General features: G+C 63.8%; 1 protein-coding gene across 1 annotated transcript in view; it reads left to right on the plus strand.

Moving 5' to 3' along the window:
- SRCIN1 (SRC kinase signaling inhibitor 1) overlaps positions 1-19,267 on the plus strand; it is a gene marked incomplete at its 5' end in the record, with an annotated part of 45,013 nt that overhangs the window by 22,993 nt on the left and 2,753 nt on the right. Inside the window, 14 exons of the mRNA XM_084222112.1 lie at positions 597-789; positions 2,375-2,573; positions 3,250-3,343; positions 3,934-4,742; positions 6,148-6,240; positions 6,357-6,400; positions 7,119-7,297; positions 8,796-8,971; positions 10,196-10,326; positions 11,203-11,350; positions 12,084-12,378; positions 12,702-12,951; positions 13,061-13,215; positions 13,327-13,479. Coding sequence (XP_084078238.1) covers positions 597-789; positions 2,375-2,573; positions 3,250-3,343; positions 3,934-4,742; positions 6,148-6,240; positions 6,357-6,400; positions 7,119-7,297; positions 8,796-8,971; positions 10,196-10,326; positions 11,203-11,350; positions 12,084-12,378; positions 12,702-12,951; positions 13,061-13,215; positions 13,327-13,479 — 2,919 coding nt within the window. The remainder of the gene's footprint in view (positions 1-596; positions 790-2,374; positions 2,574-3,249; positions 3,344-3,933; positions 4,743-6,147; positions 6,241-6,356; positions 6,401-7,118; positions 7,298-8,795; positions 8,972-10,195; positions 10,327-11,202; positions 11,351-12,083; positions 12,379-12,701; positions 12,952-13,060; positions 13,216-13,326; positions 13,480-19,267) is intronic.

A 19,267-nucleotide genomic window follows, 5' to 3' on the forward strand; every position in this document is an offset into this window, starting at 1 on the left:
TGGGATGGAGCATCCATGGATTTGGGATGGAGTTACCTTGGATTTGGGATGGAGCATCCCTGGATTTGGGATGGGGAATCCATGGATTTGGGATGGAGCATCCCTGGATGTGGGATGGGGGATCCCTGGATGAGGATGGAGCATCCCTGGATTTGGGATGGAGCATTCATGAATTTGGGATGGAGCATTCATGAATTTGGGATGGAGTTACCTTGGATGTGGGATGGAGCCCCCTGGATTTTTATGGAGCCCCCTGGATTTGGGATGTGGGATCCCTGGATTTTTATGGAGCCCCCTGGATGTGGGATGGAGCCCCCTGGATTTGGGATGGAGCATTCATGAATTTGGGATGGAGTTACCTTGGATGTGGGATGGGGATCCCTGGATGTGGGATGGACCACCCCTGGATTTGGGATGGAGCCCCCTGGATGGGGCCCAGCCCCGCCCTCAGGCACGGGAGGGATTTTTGGGGGTGCCTCCCACCCCAGGCCGTCCCCCCATCCCACCCCCCATGCACCCCCCCATCCCAGCCCCGCATTCCCGCGTCCCCGGGGCTGCTGTGCCCCTGAGCCGTGGCTGTCGCGGTCCCGTTGCAGACCCGGAGCTCCCGGCACGCCCAGGGCTCCCAGCCTGGCCTGGCCGACCAAGCCAAGCTCTCCTTCGCCTCGGCCGAGTCCCTGGAGACCATGTCGGAGGCGGAGCTGCCGCTGGCCTTCAACAGGATGAACCGGTTCCGGCAGAGCCTGCCGCTGTCCCGCTCGGCCAGCCAGACCAAGCTGCGCTCCCCAGGTACCCCGGGGCCCCAAAACCCCCCTGGTGGAGGGGGGGGCTGGTCTGTGTCTGCCCAAAATTCCAGACCGAGCTGCGCTCCCCAGGTATCCCCAGAGGTCCCAAAACCCCCCTGGCAGGGGAAGGGGATGGCTCTCCATCACCCAAAATTCCAGACCAGGCTGAGCTCCCCAGGTACCCCTGGAAGCCCCAAAATCTCCCTGCTGCACGCTGGGGCTGGTCTCCATCACCCAAATATTCCAGACCAAGCTGCGCTCCCCAGGTACCCCGGGGCCCCAAAACCCCCCTGGTGGAGGGGGGGGTGGTCTGTGTCTGCCCAAAATTCCAGACCAAGCTGCGCTCCCCAGGTACCCCGGGGCCCCAAAACCTCCCTGGTGGAGGGGGGGGTGGCTCTCCATCACCTAAATATTCCAGACCGAGCTGCGCTCCCCAGGTACCCCCAGAGGTCCCAAAACCTCCCTGGCAGAGGGGGGGGTGGCTCTCCATCACCCAAATATTCCAGACCAAGCTGCGCTCCCCAGGTACCCCGGGGCCCCAAAACCCCCCTGGTGGAGGGGGGGCTGGTCTGTGTCTGCCCAAATATTCCAGACCAAGCTGAGCTCCCCAGGTACCCCTGGAAGCCCCAAAATCTCCCTGGTGCACGCTGGGGCTGGTCTCCATCACCCAAAATTCCAGACCAAGCCGCGCTCTCGCTGGTTGGGGGGTGAGAGATCTTCCAGCCCCTTTTTTTGGGGGCTCCCAAGCCTTTCACCTTCACCAGGGCTCTGCTGGGCGGGCAGAACTCCCCCATCCCCATTTTTTGCTTGCCCTGGAGACTTTCACCTTCACCAGGGCGAAGCTGGATGACCAAAGCTCTTCCAACCCCTTTTTTTGGGTGCCCTGGAGCCTTCCACCCTCAGCATGGTGAAATTGGGTGACCAAAGCTCTTCCAACCCCTTTTTTTGGGCGCTCCCAAGCCCTCCACCTTCACCAGGGCACTGCTGGGTGACCAGAGCTCCCCCAGCCCCTTTTTTGGGTGCTCCCAAGCCTTCCACCTTCAGCACAGTGAGATTGGGTGACCAGAGCTCTTCCAGCCCCTTTTTTTGGGTGCTCCCAAACCCTCCACCTTCACCAGGGCTCTGCTGGGCAGGAGAGCTCCCCCAGCCCCTTTTTTTGGTTGCCCTGGAGCCCTCCACCTTCACCAGGGCACTGCTGGGCAGGAGAGCTCCCCCAACCCCTTTTTTTGGGTGCTCCCAAGCCCTCCACCCTCAGCATGGTGAAATTGGGTGACCAGAGCTCGCCCAGCCCCTTTTTTTGGGTGCCCTGGAGCCCTCCACCTTCACCAGGGCGAAGCTGGATGACCAAAGCTCTTCCAACCCCTTTTTTTGGGTGCTCCCAAGCCCTCCACTTTCACCAGGGCACTGTGGGGTGGGCAGAGCTCCCCCAGCCCCTTTTTTTGGGTGCTCCCAAGCCCTCCACCTTCACCAGGGCACTACTGGGCAGGAGAGCTCCCCCAGCCCCTTTTTGGCCGGGAGGACCCCGTGGCCTGCGCGGGGAAGGGGCAGGGGCAGGCTCCGAGCTGACCGGGGTGCCCCCTGTGCCCCAGGGGTGCTGTTCCTGCAGTTTGGGGACGAGACGAGGCGGGTGCACATCACGCACGAGATCAGCAGCATGGACACCCTGCACGCCCTCATCGTGCACATGTTCCCCCAGAAGCTCACCATGGGCATGCTCAAGTCGCCCAACACCGCCATCCTCATCAAGGACGAGTCCCGCAACGTCTTCTACGAGCTGGAGGACGTGCGGTGAGCAGGGAGGGATCCGGTCCCACCCCGCGCCCCTTTCCTGTCCCCTGGATCCGCCACGCGGCAGGAAATCTGTGGGACTGCCCTGGTTTGAGGGGTCTGCTCAGGAGGGCAGGGGTTCCCCTTAAAACGGAAAATGTAAACCCCTCCCTTCGGGTTATTGTAATTTTAAAATTGAAATGTTCCCAGACAAAGATTCGGGAGTAGGAATAACAGTTCTTTAACAGGAAAATTAAAAATTGTCTTGGTTTGAAAAGTCAGGTGTCTGCTGAGGAAGGCAGGAGCTTTCCTCTTTCCTTGAAACGCAAAAATGTAAACCCCCTCCCTCTGAATTAGTATGAATTCGAAATTAAAAAGCTGTCAGGCAAAGATATGGGACAGTTCTTTAATAGGAAAATTAAAAATACAAATGCAAAAGTACAAACAATAAAAAACCCCTGCCAGAGTCAGAGCAGGCCCTGGCACGCTGTGTGTCAGGGTGGTGGCACAGTCCTAGGGTGGTGTCACAGTCCCAGGGTGGTGGCACAGTCCCAGGGGGTGCCCCAGCTCTAACAGATAACAGAACACACTCACATCTTACCCCCCAGGACAGGGATGAAGGAAAATGTGGGTGGTGGGCGTGGTGCTGGGACTGTGGGGGTCTGTCCAGGTGTTCAGGCTCTGCCTCTGCTTCCAGGGACATCCAGGACAGGAGCATCATTAAAATCTACCGCAAAGAGCCGCTCTACGCCTCGTTCCCAGCCTCACACATCACCAACGGCGACCTGAGGGTGAGAGGGGACACGGGGACAGCCCGGCGGGGTGAGAGGGGACACGGGGACAGCCCCACAGGGGTGAGAGGGGACACGGGGACAGGCTGGAAGGGGTGAGAGGGGACACGGGGACAGCCCCACAGGGGTGAGAGGGGACACGGGGACAGCCCGGTGGGGTGAGAGGGGACACGGGGACAGCCCCACAGGGGTGAGAGGGGACACGGGGACAGCCCGGTGGGGTGAGAGGGGACACGGGGACAGCCCCACAGGGGTGAGAGGGGACAGGGGGACAGCCTGGAAGGGATGAGAGGGGACACAGGGACAGCCTGGAAGGGGTGAGAGGGGACACGGGGACAGCCTGGAAGGGGTGAGAGGGGACACGGGGACAGGCTGGAAGGGGTGAGAGGGGACAGGCACCTTTCAGGAGCTGTGCAGAGCGATGAGGGCCCCCCTGAGCCTCCTTTCCTGCAGGCTGAGCCCCCCCAGCTCCCTCAGGGGCTCCTCTCAGGGTTTGTGCTCCGAGGGAAGGCTTTGCTGGTCCTCGGTGGGGCGGGGGGCGCAGCAGGGCGGGGCTCACCCGGCGCTGACCCCCTGCCCCATTCCCGCAGCGGGACATGGTCTACACCTCCCGGGAATCCTCTCCCACCCGCCGGCTCAACAACATCTCCCCGGCCTCGCACCTGGCCTCGGGCTCCCCGCCGCCCGTGCTGCAGTCCTCGTCGCCGTCGCGCTCCCGCATGTCCTACGCCGGCGGCCGCCCGCCCTCCTACGCCGGCAGCCCGGTGCACCACGGCGAGCGCCTGGCCAGCCTGCCCCCCGCCCCGGGCGTGTCCCCCAGCCCCAGCGCCATCCTGGAGCGCCGCGACGTCAAACCCGACGAGGACCTGGCGGGCAAGAACGTGGTGCTGGTGAAGAACGAGGGGCTGTACGCCGACCCCTACGGGATGGTGCACGAGGGCCGGCTCAGCATCACCTCCACGCAGTCGCTGGCGGGCATGGGGGACCCCTTTGGCTACTCGGGGGGGCTCTACAAGCGCGGCTCGGTGCGCTCCCTCAGCACCTACTCGGCGGCCGCGCTGCAGACGGAGCTGGAGGACAGCCTGTACAAGCCCAACGCGCCCATCTACAGCGACAGCTACGGCCCCGGGCTGGGCTTCCGCATGCCGCCCTCGTCCCCGCAGAAGATGGTGGAGCCCGGGCAGAGCCCGCACAGCCCCTACTCGGGCCCGCCCAGCCGCTCCTCGCCCGTCCGTCAGTCCTTCCGCAAGGATTCCTGCTCCTCCGTCTTCATGGACAGCCCCGTGGGCAAAACGCGCAACCCCAGCTCCTCCGGGCCGCCCGAGCTGTTCCCCGGCCCCGCGGAGCGGCCGCTCTCGGGCTTCGGGCCGCCCGCACCGGCCAAGGACACGGAGACCAGGTGAGGAGGGCTGGTGTGCCGGCACCTGGGCGGCTCCGGGTTGTCCTGGGTCTGTGCTGGCACCTGGGCTGGTCCGGGTTGTCCTGGGTCTGTGTTTGCACCTGGGCGGCTCCGGGTTGTCCTGGGTCTGTGTTTGCACCTGGGATATTCCAGGATCTCCTGGATTTGTGTTTGCACCTGGCATATTCCAGGTTTTCCTGGATTTGTGTTTGCAGTCAGGATGCTCCGGGTTGTCCTGGATTTGTGTTTGCACCTGGGCTGCTCCGGGTTTTCCTGAATTTGCGTTTGTACCTGGGATATTCCAGGTTGTCCTGGATTTGTGTTTGCACCTGGGATATTCCAGGATCTCCTGGATTTGTGTTTGCACCTGGCATATTCCAGGTTGTCTTGGATTTGTGTTTGCACCTGGGATATTCCAGGATCTCCTGGATTTGTGTTTGCACCTGGCATATTCCAGGTTGTCCTGGATTTGTGTTTGCACCTGGGCTGCTCCAGGTTTTCCTGAATTTGCGTTTGTACCTGGGATATTCCAGGTTTTCCAGGATTTGTGTTTGCACCTGGGCTGCTCCAGGTTTTCCTGGATTTGTGTTTGCACCTGGGATATTCCAGGGTCTCCTGGATTTGTGTTTGCACCTGGGATATTCCAGGATCTCCTGGATTCATGTTTGCACCTGGGCTGCTCCAGGTTTTCCTGGATTTGTGTTTGCACCCTGGCTATTCCAGGTTTTCCTGAATTTGCATTTTTACCTGGGATGATCCAGGGTCTCCTGGATTTGAGTTTGCACCTGGGATATTCCAGGGTCTCCTGGATTGGGGTATTGGCACCTGGGATGCTCCAGGCTGTCTTGGATTTGTGTTTGCGTGGCCATGGTGGCAGGCACAGCCCCTGACTGTCCCCGTCCCCGTCCCTGTCCCTGTCCCTGTCCCTGTCCCTGTCCCCATCCCCGTCCCTGTCCCTGTCCCTGTCCCCGTCCCTGTCCCTGTCCCTGTCCCTGTCCCTGTCCCTGTCCCTGTCCCCATCCCTGTCCCTGTCCCTGTCCCTGTCCCTGTCCCCATCCCTGTCCCTGTCCCTGTCCCCGTCCCTGTCCCTGTCCCTGTCCCTGTCCCTGTCCCTGTCCCTGTCCCTGTCCCCGTCCCTGTCCCTGTCCCTGTCCCTGTCCCCGTCCCTGTCCCATCCCTGTCCCTGTCCCCGTCCCTGTCCCTGTCCCCATCCCTGTCCCATCCCTGTCCCTGTCCCCGTCCCCGTCCCTGTCCCTGTCCCTGTCCCTGTCCCTGTCCCCATCCCTGTCCCCGTCCCCGTCCCCGTCCCTGTCCCTGTCCCTGTCCCTGTCCCTGTCCCCATCCCTGTCCCCGTCCCCGTCCCCGTCCCTGTCCCTGTCCCTGTCCCTGTCCCTGTCCCGCGCAGGGAGCGGATGGAGGCCATGGAGAAGCAGATCGCCAGCCTGACGGGGCTGGTGCAGAGCGCGCTGCTCCGCGGCTCCGAGGCCGAGACCCCCAGGTGAGGGCAGCTCCGGGACCCCGGGGGCTGGGTGGCCCTCCTGCCTGGGGGGTCTGTCCCCTCCCAGGGGACACCAGCCCAGCCCCCTCTCAGCCCCCTCCTCTCCTTGGTTTCAGCGAGAAGACAGAAGCCACCAACGGCGGGACCCCCCCCTCAGCGTGTGAGTGACCCCTGGCCCCGCAGGACCCCCGGGGGTGCCCAGGGTGGGCTCTGCAGCCCCCCAGGTGCTGGTGATGCCCTTCTCAGGCTTACCCAAAACCAGAATTAAGAGAATAAACGTGAATCTGTTTAATGAAGGGCTTCCAGGTACATTAAGGGCAGACAAAGCCTCCCCCAGGGGCTGCGCCCAAAATGGGCGATGGTCACGAGTTTTTCTGACAGTTATAAGTTTGGTCCATTTATGTATCAATTAATTGATATTAGTTGATGTAATTTGGGTTAATCCTCCAATTACAGATTCAGGTAATGAAGCAATTTACTCCCAGTTTGGTTCCCCAACCCCAAATCACTTTTTAAAATATTTTTTGGGGCCTGAGGTAGTGAGGTGTCCTTGAGTAACAGACCTGGGGAGGAATTGTTTTGTCTGAGTAAAACAGGAGAGCGGCAGCTGACAGGCCAGGGAGTTTCAGAGTTGTTCCCTAAAGCAGTACAGCATTTGAAAAATATAAAAACTAAAATCCTACAGCACCTCTGGCAACCAGCGGGACCCCCCCACTGCTCTGGGGTGGGCTCCGAGGAGGCAGGGAGGGGTCAGCACGGATGGGGGAACTTTGGGGACCACCAGCGCTGAAGGACTGGGCGGGGAAAGAAAAGAAAGGGGCACCAAAGCCCGTCCTGGGGCAGCGCCACCCCTCAGCAGCCTCTGCTTGTCCCCCCAGCCACCAGCCGCAGTGGCATGGGCACCCCGGTGCCCGCGCCGCCGCCGCCCTCGGCCACCAGCACCCCGGCGGGGCAGCCCACGGCCATCACCCGCCTGCACATGCAGCTGCACCTGCACGACCTGCAGCAGAACGCCAGCGACCTCCGCAACCAGCTGCAGCAGCTCAAGAAGCTGCAGGTGGGCGCCTGGGGCGGGGGGACCCCGAATCTGGGCTGGGATGGGAAAATCCCCTTTGTGCTCTGGGGACGGAGGGGAGCGCTCGGGGAATGCAGCTGGGATGGGCTTGGGGATCCTCCCCAGATCCAAAATCAGGGATCCGTCCTGGGATGGGCTTGGGGATCCTCCCCAATTCCAAACTTGGGATCTGTGCTGGGGATGGGCGTGGGGATCCTCCCCAAATCCAAAATCAGGATCTGTGCTGGGATGGGCTTGGGGATCGTCCCCAAATCCAAACTCGGGATCTGTCCTGGGATGAGCTCGGGGATCCTCCCCAAATCCAAAATCAGGATCTGTGCTGGGGATGGGCTTGGGGACCCTCCCCAAATCCAAAATCAGGATCTGTGCTGGGATGGGCTTGGGGATCCTCCCCAAATCCAAAATCAGGGATCCGTCCTGGGATGGGCTTGGGGATCCTCCCCAAATCCAAAATCAGGGATCCGTCCTGGGATGAGCTTGGGGATCCTCCCCAAATCCAAAATCAGGGATCCGTCCTGGGATGGGCTTGGGGATCCTCCCCAAATCCAAACTCGGGATCTGTGCTGGGATGGGCTTGGGGATCCTCCCCAAATCGAAACTCAAGGATCCTTCTTGAATCCAAGCCCAGGGATCCTCCCCAAATCCAAACTCAGGGATCCTTCCTGAATCCAAGCCCAGGGATCCTCCCCAAATCCAAACTCAAGAATTCCTCCTAAATCTGAGCTCAGGAATCCCCTCCCATTCCAACCCCAGGGATCCTTCCTGAATCCAAGCTCAGGGATCTTTCCCAAACTGAATCCAAGCTCAGGGATCTTTCCCAAACTGAATCCAAGCTCAGGGATCTTTCCCAAATTCAGGCTCAGGGATCATTCCCAAATCCAGGCTCAGGGATCATTCCCAAATTCAGGCTCAGGGATCTTTCCCAAATTCAGGCTCAGGGATCATTCCCAAATTCAGGCTCAGGGATCTTTCCCAAACTGAATCCAAGCTCAGGGATCATTCCCAAGTTCAGGCTCAGGGATCATTCCCAAATTCAGGCTCAGGGATCTTTCCCAAATCCAAGCTCAGGGATCATTCCCAAATTCAGGCTCAGGGATCTTTCCCAAGTTCAGGCTCAGGGATCATTCCCAAGTTCAGGCTCAGGGATCTTTCCCAAGTTCAGGCTCAGGGATCATTCCCAAATCCAAGCTCAGGGATCTTTCCCAAACTGAATCCAAGCTCAGGGATCTTTCCCAAACTGAATCCTAGCTCAGGGATCTTTCCCAAGTTCAGGCTCAGGGATCATTCCCAAATTCAGGCTCAGGGATCTTTCCCAAGTTCAGGCTCAGGGATCTTTCCCAAATTCAGGCTCAGGGATCCCTCCCCACTCCAGCCCCGGGGATCCCTCCCTGCGCCCCTCTCAGGGCTGCTCCCTCCTCAGGACCCATTTCCCCTCCCGAGGGGTCTCTCCCAGCCTGACCCCCTCCCGCTGCCCCCGCAGCTGCAGAACCAGGAGACGGTGAAGTCGCTGCTGCGGCGGACGGAGACGGAGCTGAGCGTGCGGGTGACGGACGCGGTGCGCAAGCACGAGGACCCTCTGCAGCGCCAGCGCAGCTTGGTGGAGGAGGAGCGGCTGCGCTACCTCAACGAGGAGGAGCTCATCACCCAGCAGCTCAAGTGAGGGGCCTGGGGGGCACAGGGGGCACCCAGCGGCTCCGCACCGCCCTGGGCGTGGGGCCAAGTCGGGGGTCCCCATGCAGGGATCAGGGGGTCCTTGTGCAGTGACCACGTCCCCAGATCAGGGGGTCCCAGCCCAGTGACCACGTCCCCAGATCAGGGGGTCCCAGCCCAGTGACCATGTCCCTGAGAGAGGAGGGGTCCCAGCTCTGCATGAGGAGGGGTCCCTGTGCAGTGACCATGTCCCCAAATCAGGGGGTCCCCACGCAGTGACTACATCCCCAAATCAGGGGGTCCCCACGCAGTGACCGTGTCCCCAGATCAGGGGGTCCCCATGCTGTGACTGCGTCCCCAAATTCCCCAAATCAGGGGGTCCCCATGCTGTGACCATGTCCCCAAATCAGGGGGTCCCCATGCTGTGACTGTGTCCCCAAATCAGGGGGTCCCCATGCTGTGACCGCGTCCCCAAATTCCCCAAATCAGGGGGTCCCCATGCAGTGACCATGTCCCCAAATCAGGGGGTTCCCATGCAGTGACCGTGTCCCCAAATTCCCCAGATCAGGGGGTCCCCATGCAGTGACCATGTCCCCAAATCAGGGGGTCCCCATGCAGTGACCATGTCCCCAAATCAGGGGGTTCCCACACAGTGACCACGTCCCCAGATCAGGGAGTTCCTATGCAGTGACCATGTCCCTGAGTGAGGAGGGGTCCCCAGCATGAGGAGGGGTCCCTGTGCAGTGATCACGTCCCCAAATCAGAGGGTCCCCATGCAGTGACCATGTCCCCAAATCAGGGGGTCCCCCCACAGTGACCATGTCCCCAAATCAGGGGGTCCCTGTGCAGTGACCACATCCCCAAATCAAGGGGTACCCATGCAGTGACCATGTCTCCAGATCAGGGGGTCCATGTGCAGTGACCACGTCCCTGAGAGAGGAGGGGTCCCCAGCCCAGCCTGAGGAGGGGTCCCCAGCCCGGTGACCACGTCCCTGAGAGAGGAGGGGTCCCCAGCCCAGCCTGAGGAGGGGTCCCCAGCCCAGTGACCACGTCCCTGAGAGAGGAGGGGTCCCCAGCCCAGCCTGAGGAGGAGGGGTCCCCAGCCTGGTGACCACATCCCCAAGTGAGGAGGGGTCCCCAGCCCAGTGTTCCCCTCTCCCACTGCCACCCTCGGGGGTCTCCATGCCCCTGACCCAGCAGTGACCCCCTGCCCTCCCCCTGCCCCCCCAGCGACCTGGAGAAGTCCGTGGAGAAGATCCAGAAGGATCTGGCCCACAACCACCGGCTGGTCCCGGCGCAGGAGCTGGAGGAAAAGGCCGTGGTGCTCAAGCAGCTGGGGGAGACCCTGACGGACCTGAAGGGTGAGAGGGGCTGGGGGGGAGCCAGCGGAACCTTCTGGCATCTCCCTGCTCCATCCTTGCCTGGGGATGCTCCAGGATCTCCTGGATGCGTGCTTGCACCTGGGATTCTCCAGGTTTTCCTTGCCCCAGGATTTGGGTGTTTTCCCCTGGGATTCTCCAGGTTCTCCTGGATTTGTGTTTTCCCCTGGGATTCCCCAGGTTCTCCTGGATTTCTGTTTTCCCCTGGAATTGTCCAGGTTCTCCCTGTGGGTTTCCCCCTGGGATTCTCCAGGTTTTCCTGGATTTGTGTTTCCCCTGGGATTCCCCAGGTTTTCCTGGATTTGCATTTCCCCCTGGGATTCCCCAGGTTCTCCCTGTGGGTTTGCCCCTGGGATTCTCCAGGTTCTCCTGGATTTGTGTTTCCCCTGGGATTCTCCAGGTTCTCCCTGTGGGTTTGCCCCTGGGATTCCCCAGGTTTTCCTGGATTTGCATTTCCCCCCAGGATTCTCCAGGTTCTCCCTGTGGGTTTCACCCTGGGATTCCCCAGGTTTTCCTGGATTTGCATTTCCCCCTGGGATTCCCCAGGTTCTCCCTGTGGGTTTCCCCCTGGGATTCCCCAGGTTTTCCTGGATTTGTGTTTCCCCTGGGATTCCCCAGGTTCTCCCTGTGGGTTTGCCCCTGCTGGACGCTCCCCTGCCCTCCCAGGTGCCCCTCAGTGCCCACAGCTGCGCAGGGGACGCCTCCCCCCTAAAATGGGGACGGACCCCTCAATCCAGGCATTCCTGGATCCATCCCGCCCCACCTGGCAGGACGCCCTTGGCACGGGGTCCAGGCTGCCCTGGCAGTGCCAGCCGGGCCCTGGAGGGACACAGGGGTGACAGAGGTGTCCCCTGGCAGCCCAGTTCCCCAGCCTGCAGAGCAAGATGCGGGTGGTGCTGCGGGTGGAGGTGGAGGCCGTCAAGTTCCTCAAGGAGGAGCCCAACCGCCTGGACGGGCTCCTCAAGCGCTGCAAGACCGTCACCGACACCCTGGCGCAGATCCGCAGGTGAGCCCGAGCCCCCGGGGGCGCAGCCACCCCCTCGCCGTCCCTTTGTCCCCACCTCTGTCCCCTTCGTGCCGCCTCCCCTCTGCGCGCCCCAAACTCCCAGGGCGGGGCGGGGTCGGAGGGGTGTGCACAAAATGATCGTTTTTCTGCTGAAGGACCCCAAAAAAGGACCCCAAAAATGCCCTCAGTCCTTTTCGGAGAACCCCTCTTTTCATAAAAGCCTCGTTTTTTCTTGGGAATAAAGCAGGATTTTTTTCTTGGGAATAAAGCAGGATTTTTTTCTCGAGAATGAAGCGGGGACAGACAGCCCTCGGCGTGAGCAGAAACCTCTTCCCCGAGGACCAGGGAGCTGTTCTGTGGTGGAAAAATCCTCTCCCAGAGAAAAATCCTGTCCGGGAGCTGCTGCAGGGTGGATTTCACCTGCCTGATCCCATTAGGATCCCATTAGGATCCCATTAGGATCCCATTAGGGCCCCATTGGGGACGGCTCCCAGCCTGTAGGATCCCGCAGCACCCTCATCCCAAATAAATCCTCAATCCCAAGGGCGGCTCCAGCCGGATCAGGTGCAGGGGAAGGGTTTGGAGGGATCCCATTTCCTGCTGGGCTCATGAGGGCGGACAGGCCCCCCAAACCAGCACCGAGCCCAACCCAGAGCGCCTCAGCCTTCGGAAAATCAGGATTTTGTGCCCCCCCCGTGCCCCACGGCCCCTCAGCGCCTCCGCTCTGCCCTAGACAAGTGGACGAGGGCGTGTGGAGCGCGCCCAGCAGCCTGAGCCAGTCGCCCAAGAAGGCGGCCCCGGAGACGGATTTCAGCAAAGGGCTGGAGCTGGAGATGCCCCCCAGCCCCCCCGTCAGCCTGCACCACCTGGGGGGCCCCCCCGAGCCCCTGGGCTTCGCCGCCCAGCCCCAGAGCCACCCCGGCAAGAGCAACAACCCCTCGAGAGCCCCCGAGATGGTGCCCGCCAAGACGCAGACGGCGCCCGAGACCCCCGGCAAGAAGAGCGCGGACAAAGCGGTGTCGGTGGAGGTGAGAGCCCGGCCCGGGGGGCTCGGCCCGGGGGGCTCGGCTTGGGGGGCTCGGCTTGGGGGGGCTCGGCCCGGGGGGCTTGGCTTGGGGGGCTCGGCTTGGGGGGCTCTGGGTGCCAGGGTTTATTGAGGGGTTGGGGCTGGGCTGGACTCATGATCTCAGAGGTCTCTTCCAACCCGGTAATTCTGTGATTCTGTGAAATTTGGGTATAGGGGTAAAAATCCACCTCCCCAGCTCCTCGCAGAGGGTCTGGGGGTGTCGCGGGGTCTGGGGTCACGTCCTGCCCGCCAGGGCCGGGGCTGGAGCGGGCTCTGTGTCCGCAGGCGGCGGAGCGGGACTGGGAGGAGAAGCGGGCGGCGCTGACCCAGTACAGCGCCAAGGACATCAACCGGCTGCTGGAGGAGACGCAGGCCGAGCTCATGAAGGCCATCCCCGACCTGGAATTCGCCGCCAAGCACAAACAAACCCCGGGCAGCGGCAGCGCCGCCTCCACGCCCGAGCACAAACCCTCCAAGCCACAGCACACCCCCAAATCGGGGGGCAAAGGGGACCCCAACGGCCGCCGGGGCTCAGGTACGGGGGGCGGGGGGCTGGGGGTGCGCGGGGCTGTCCCCGAGGTGTGGGGGGTGGATGGGAGGGGCAGGGCCGGGCGCGGTGCCCTCAGAGCCCCCTCTGTGCCCAGACGAGCTGACGGTGCCGCGGTACCGCACCGAGAAACCCTCCAAGTCGCCGCCGCCTCCCCCGCCCCGCCGGAGCTTCCCCTCGTCGCACGGGCTGACCACGACCCGCAGCGGCGAGGTCATTGTCACCAGCAAGAAGGAGCCCGGCTTTATGAAGGTGAGGATGGCGGCAGGGCAGGGAGGGGCAGCGCGACCCCTCCCGCTGCCCCCCGGTGTTCCCCGGTGCCCCCCGGTGCCCCCGGCCCTCACGGCCCGCTGTCCCCGGCAGAAGGCGGAGTCGGAGGAGCTGGAGACGCCGAAGCCGCAGGTGAAGCTGAGGCGGGCGGTGTCCGAGGTGGTCCGGCCCGCCTCCACCCCGCCCATCATCGCCTCGGCCGTCAAGGACGACGACGACGAGGACCGGATCATCGCCGAGCTGGAGGTGAGCGCGGGAGGGGGCGGGACCCCGGGACCCCGCCCGCAGGTGGCACCGCCCCGCAGGTGACACCGGCCCGCAGGTGACACCGGCCCGCCCTTCTGCTCGGGGGACAGCTCGGGGAGGGGGTGTGGGTGTGACATCCCCGCCACCGGCACCGCACCAGGGTCCCTGCTCCTGCTGGGGCAGCAGGGACAGAGCGGTGGCACCGCCAGGGACAGGTGCTGCACACCTGGGCGAGGCACAGCTGGGTGAGGCACAGCTGGGTGATGCACAGCTGGGTGATGCACAACTGGACACTGCACAGCTGGATTATGCACACCTGGGTGATGCAGAGCTGGATTATGCACACCTGGGTGCTGCACAACTGGGTGATGCACACCTGGGTGCTGCACACCTGGGTGATGCACAGCTGGGTGCTGCGCAGCTGGGTGGTGCACAGCTGGGTGAGGCACACCTGGGTGATGCACAGCTGGGTGAGGCACACCTGGGTGCTCCTTCTGCACTTCCCTCCTGCCTGGGATTTAAGCCGGACTCACCTGGGTTTGAGCACGGCGCAGGTGCTGCGGTGGGGATGGGGCGGTTTTTCCTTGGATGGATTTTCCTTGGATGGTTTTCCTCCAGGAGGGAGGAGAACGGGGCACGCTGCAGGTGTGGGACAGGTGATGACACAGGGGACAGGTGATGCTGCAGGTGTGGGGCAGGTGATGCTGCAGGTGTGGGACAGCTGATGATGCTGCTGGGCCAGTGATGCTGCCAGACTGGACCAGGGACTCTGCTGCCCAGAGGACCAGTGACTGTCCTGGCCAGGGGACAGGTGGCGCTGCCAGCAGCACAGGGGACAGGTGGCGCAGCCATCAGCACAGGGGACAGGTGGCGCTGCCATCAGCACAGGGGACAGGTGGCCCTGCCAGCAGCACAGGGGACAGGTGGCCCTGCCAGCAGCACAGGGGACAGGTGGCGCTGCCATCAGCACAGGGGACAATGCTGCCTCCGCCCCTGCCGGCCGCCCCACCGCAGCTGCCGCGGGCCCCGCTCAGGCCGTGGCCGCCCCCCTCGCTCCAACGGCCGTGTTTGACTCCCCAGGTGTTTCAGCGGAGCTCGGCCTCCCCTTTCCTCCCCGTGCCCCGCTGTGACCCGCTCGAGGCCGTGTCCCCGGGCCACTCGGAGCCGTGGCCCCTCGCAGCCGCGGCGGCAGCCGAAGGATGGAAGGTAACGGCCCCACGGGCTGCGCTCTCACCTTCCTCCTCTGCCTCCTCTCAGCTCACTTCCGCTGCTTTTCTCTGGTTTAACCGACTAATCACCGCCTCCCGTCCTCACCGCCTCGCTCCCGGCACTGACACGCACCGGAGCCAGCACTAACCCACGGCCGCGGCTCCCGGGAGGCTCCCGGGCCGCCCCCGCCCCACCCCGGGCACAGCACCGGGCACGGCACCGGGCACGGCCCCAGGCACGGCCCCGGGCACGGCACCGGGCACGGCCCCGGGCACGGCACGGGCGGCGCCGCCGCTCTCACGGCCCCGGGGGCGGCCCCGGGCACGGCACAGGCGGCGCCGCCGCTCTCACGGCACCGGGCACGGCCCCGGGCACGGCCCCGGGCACGGCCCCGGGCACAGCACGGGCGGCGCCGCCGCTCTCACGGCACCGGGCACGGCCCCGGGCACAGCACAGGCGGCGCCGCCGCTCTCACGGCACCGGGCACGGCACGGGCGGCGCCGCCGCTCTCACGGCACCGGGGGCGGGCGGTGCGGGGAGACCCCGCCCCGAGCGCATGGAACGGGAAGGGCTGGAGCGGAGTCGGTGGCTGCGGTCGGGCCGGAGTCAGGTCCGGCCCCATCCCAGCAATCCTGAGATCCGCGGTGGGCTCTGGGGTCGAGAGAGCCTGGAGAGAGGCTGGGATGGAGCAGGGAATGCCAGGGTGGAGAAGGAATGCCAGGATGGAGCAGGGAATGCCAGGATGGAGCAGGGAATGCCCAAGGTGGAGAAAGAAGGAGGAAAATGCCTGGAGAGTGGTTGGAATGGAGCAGGGAATGCCAGGGTGGGGCAGGGAATGCCAGGACGGATCAGGGAATGCCAGGATGGGGCAGGGAATGCCAGGATGGGGCAGGGAATGCCAGGATGGAGCAGGGAATGCCAGGATGGGGCAGGGAATGCCAGGGTGGAGCAGGGAATGCCAGGGTGGAGCAGGGAATGCCAGGATGGAGCAGGGAATGCCAGGATGGGGCAGGGAATGCCAGGGAGGGGGCAGAGAGCAGGACAGGGGCTCCCAGCAGCGAGGGCAGCTCTGGCTCATCCCCGCAGCTCCTGGGGAGGGTCTGGCACCTGGCTGGGGTCTCGCTGGGTGCCCCCCTCTCCTGGGACCCCAGGACTGGATTGTCCCTCTGTCCCTCTGCTCCGGAGCCGGGATGGGCCTGGCTGCAGCCCCAGAGCTCCTGCCCGGCCTCGGGGCCCTGCCAGGGCATCTCCAGCTCCCCTGCCCTGCTGGGGTCCCTCGGGACAGGAACAGGGGAGCGGGGCAGGAACAGCAGCATGTTCTGGGGGATCCGTGGCCTCTCAGGGTGGGAAGGGTCGGGTGCCCCTCGGCAGCTCGGTCGGGGCGGCTCAGCCCCGCTGGAGCTCGCACCAGTGCTCCCAGTTTGTACCAGCACAGAGAAATCCCAGCTGGAATTCTGCTGGTGGCAGCGGGATTTCCAAAGGTGCTCGGGAGGTGCGCAAACACCAGCTGGGGTTTTGATTTGAAGGTTTTTGCTCCAGTGGGATGGCAGGACTGGACAGGAGGGAACTGAACTTCCCCTCCATTCCCTGTCCATGCTCTGGGTCCCTGTGGGGCGTCAGGGCTGGAGGAGGGAGCTGAGCAATCCCCTCCAGCCCCTGTCCATGGCCCGGTGGGATGTAGGGTTGGACAGGAGAGACCTGAAGATTCTTTTCCAGCCCCTGTCCACGCTCTGGATCCCTGAGGGATGTCAGGGCTGGACAGGAGAGACCTGAACATCCTTTTCCAGCCCCTGTCCGCGCTCTGGATCCCTGAGGGGTGTCAGGGCTGGAGGAGGGAGCTCAGCAATCCCCTCCAGCCCCTGTCCATGCCGTGAATCCCGCCGGGATATATGGGATGGGCAGGACGGAGCTGAGCCTCCCTCCCTTCCCAAACTCCCGCCTGCAACTCCGCCATGTCCGGAGGGGCCGGCGTGGGGGGACCCCAATAATTTGCGGCGCCCCGTGGTGCCTCCCCAGGCAAACCCCGCCGCCGCCAGGTCCCTAACCTGTCTGAATTCTCTACCTAGGAGCCGCTGGCGCCCGCAGCCCCGGCCAGCCGGGCGTTCTCCCTGCCCCAGATCGTGCTCACCGAGTGGGTGTCGGAGCCGCCGTCGCCCGAAGCCGAGCCGGAGCTGTGGGCGGCGCCGGGCAGCGCAGCAGCGGCAGGGCAGCTGCCCCCCGAGGGGACAGGGAGAGGCCGCCGGGCGGCTCCTGGCAGCCCCCCAAAGCCCCCGCTGGCACAGGAGCCCCCTCCAGCCCCGCGGCCCCCCGGCAGCGCATCCCGGGCGCTTCCCTTGGCAGCCCCGCCTTTCCCGAGGGACAAAATGGGGGCACGGAGAGGGGACGCGGCTCTGGACGCTGCCGCCAGGCCAGGAGGCGGTGACAAGGCTTGTCCCCAAAGTCCCGCGGCTGCTCGGCCTCCTCGGAGCCGCGGGGAAGGCGCCGGAGCCGCGGAGGCGGCGCTCATCTCCGTGGGTGCCGGGACCACTCCCCAAATTCCCGCTGGCGATGGGGACTCCCAAAGCGGAGCCGGGCTCGCTCCTGGACACTCAGCTGGGGCTCCCAAAGCCGCCTGGAGGGAGGAGAGCCCCCCGGCCCGCCCGGGGGCACATCCCGGGGTTCCCGCGGGCAGGGACCCGGCCCCGCGGGCAGCGGGACCCTCTCGGGCGGAGCAGCCGCCCCCGGAGCGGAGCCCTGCCCGCTCCGGCCACGCCGCGGCACCTCCGGGGTGGGACCGAGGGGCTCCGGCTGCCGGGGGCGGCCCCGGAGCGGCGGGGAAAGCGGCGGAGGGGCTCTGCAGAGGCCACTTGTCCCCCACGGCCCCGGGCAAAAAGGAGATTTACGAGGACACCTACCAGAGACTGGACAGCCTGGAGGAAACCATCCGCGAGCTGGAAATGACCATCAGCGAGATCAGCAGCCACCCCGCCGTGGAATTCGCATTCCCCAAGGACGCGCTGGGAGCCGAGGAGGCCGGGAGGAGCCCGGGGGACCTCGGGTACGGCGGCTGCGACGGTGACACCGCGCTGGACCTCAGCCAGGCCAAGGACGGCGCTGCCAAGAGTCCCTTTCCGAGCAGGACAAAGCCAGCGCTGCTCCCCAAGCCGCAGCTGCCCCCCGGCACTCCCCAGGTTCATTTTCTCTTCTCCCCCACGCCCTGCTCTGCCCTGGATTCACTCTGATGTCTCTTCCTCTGCCTGCTCCCTCTCTGTGACTCCATCTCCAGGCAGAGCCGAGGTGGAGAACGAATCTTCTCTTCTCCCTGACTCTCGGAGGGGTTTGGGACGGGCAGGAATGAGCGAGGTGGGAGCTGGAAGGGAGATGGTGCCGAGTGGTGCTGGCTGATCCCGTCCTGGAATTAGACCCTCAGTGAGGGGGATTCTTCTGCCCTGGCGGGATTTTGAAGCACCAGGTCCAGGATGGGCATCCCACTGAGTCCAAGAGCATCCCATGGGGTCCAGGAGCATCCCACGGGGTCCAAGAGCATCCCACGGGGTCCAAGAGCATCCCACGGGATCCATGGGCATCCCACAGGGTCCAAGAGCATCCCACGGGGTCCAAGAGCATCCCACGGGGTCCAAGAGCATCCCATGGGGTCCAGGAGCATCCCACGGGGTCCAAGAGCATCCCACTGAGTCCAAGAGCATCCCACGGGGTCCAAGAGCATCCCACGGGGTCCAAGAGCATCCCACGGGATCCAAGAGCATCCCACGGGGTCCATGAGCATCCCACGGGATCCACGAGCATCCCACTGGGTCCATGAGCATCCCACGGGATCCAAGAGCATCCCACGGGATCCACGAGCATCCCACGGGATCCGTGAGCATCCCACGGGGTCAGCCAGGGCTGATTGCTGAAGCGCCACTCTCAGTTTCACCATTTTCCATAAAATCCCTCTCCTAACGAGCGGCAGCCGGAGCCTGGCAGATGTTTCTCCTAATTAAAGCACAGCACGAGCTCCCCGAAGCCATCCCAAATTGCTTTCTGCTGGAATCCAGCTGAATATCTGGGAAAAAAACAGGGAGGGGAAAAATGCCCTGAGCTCCACTGCGATGACAACCTGCTCCTTTATTAACAGTCAGCGCTGGGGAATAAATCTCCTTTTCCATTTGGAGCCATTCTCTCCCTCCTCGGGGGCTCTCCCTGGGTGAACGGGGCTGTAGCTGCAATTTTTCCCAGTTTTTTTTTCCTGGGAAATGGGAAGTGGAGCTGTGGGATGGATTTATGGCTGGGGCTGGGGCACAGCCAGGCTCGGGGTCAGGCGGGAGAGGCTGTGATGGGTCAGTCCTAAAGCAGGGCCGGGCTGGTGTCACATTCCAAGGAGGATTCCCAGTGCTGGAATGCCGGGGATGGCGTGGCACAGGCACCTGTGGGGCTCTCCAGGGCTGGGGTTTGGACTCTGACGATCCCCGTGGGTCCCTTCCAGCTGAGGATTTTCCATCCTTTGATGATTTCCTCGTGCTGCGGGGTGCGGGAATCCCCCGCGTCCCCCCCGGGGGATCCCAGGGCTTCACCTGAGCCCTGGATTCCCACCTGGGCT

This window comes from Fringilla coelebs, assembly GCF_963513975.1.
Source record: "Fringilla coelebs genome assembly, chromosome: 27".
NCBI lineage: Eukaryota > Metazoa > Chordata > Aves > Passeriformes > Fringillidae > Fringilla > Fringilla coelebs.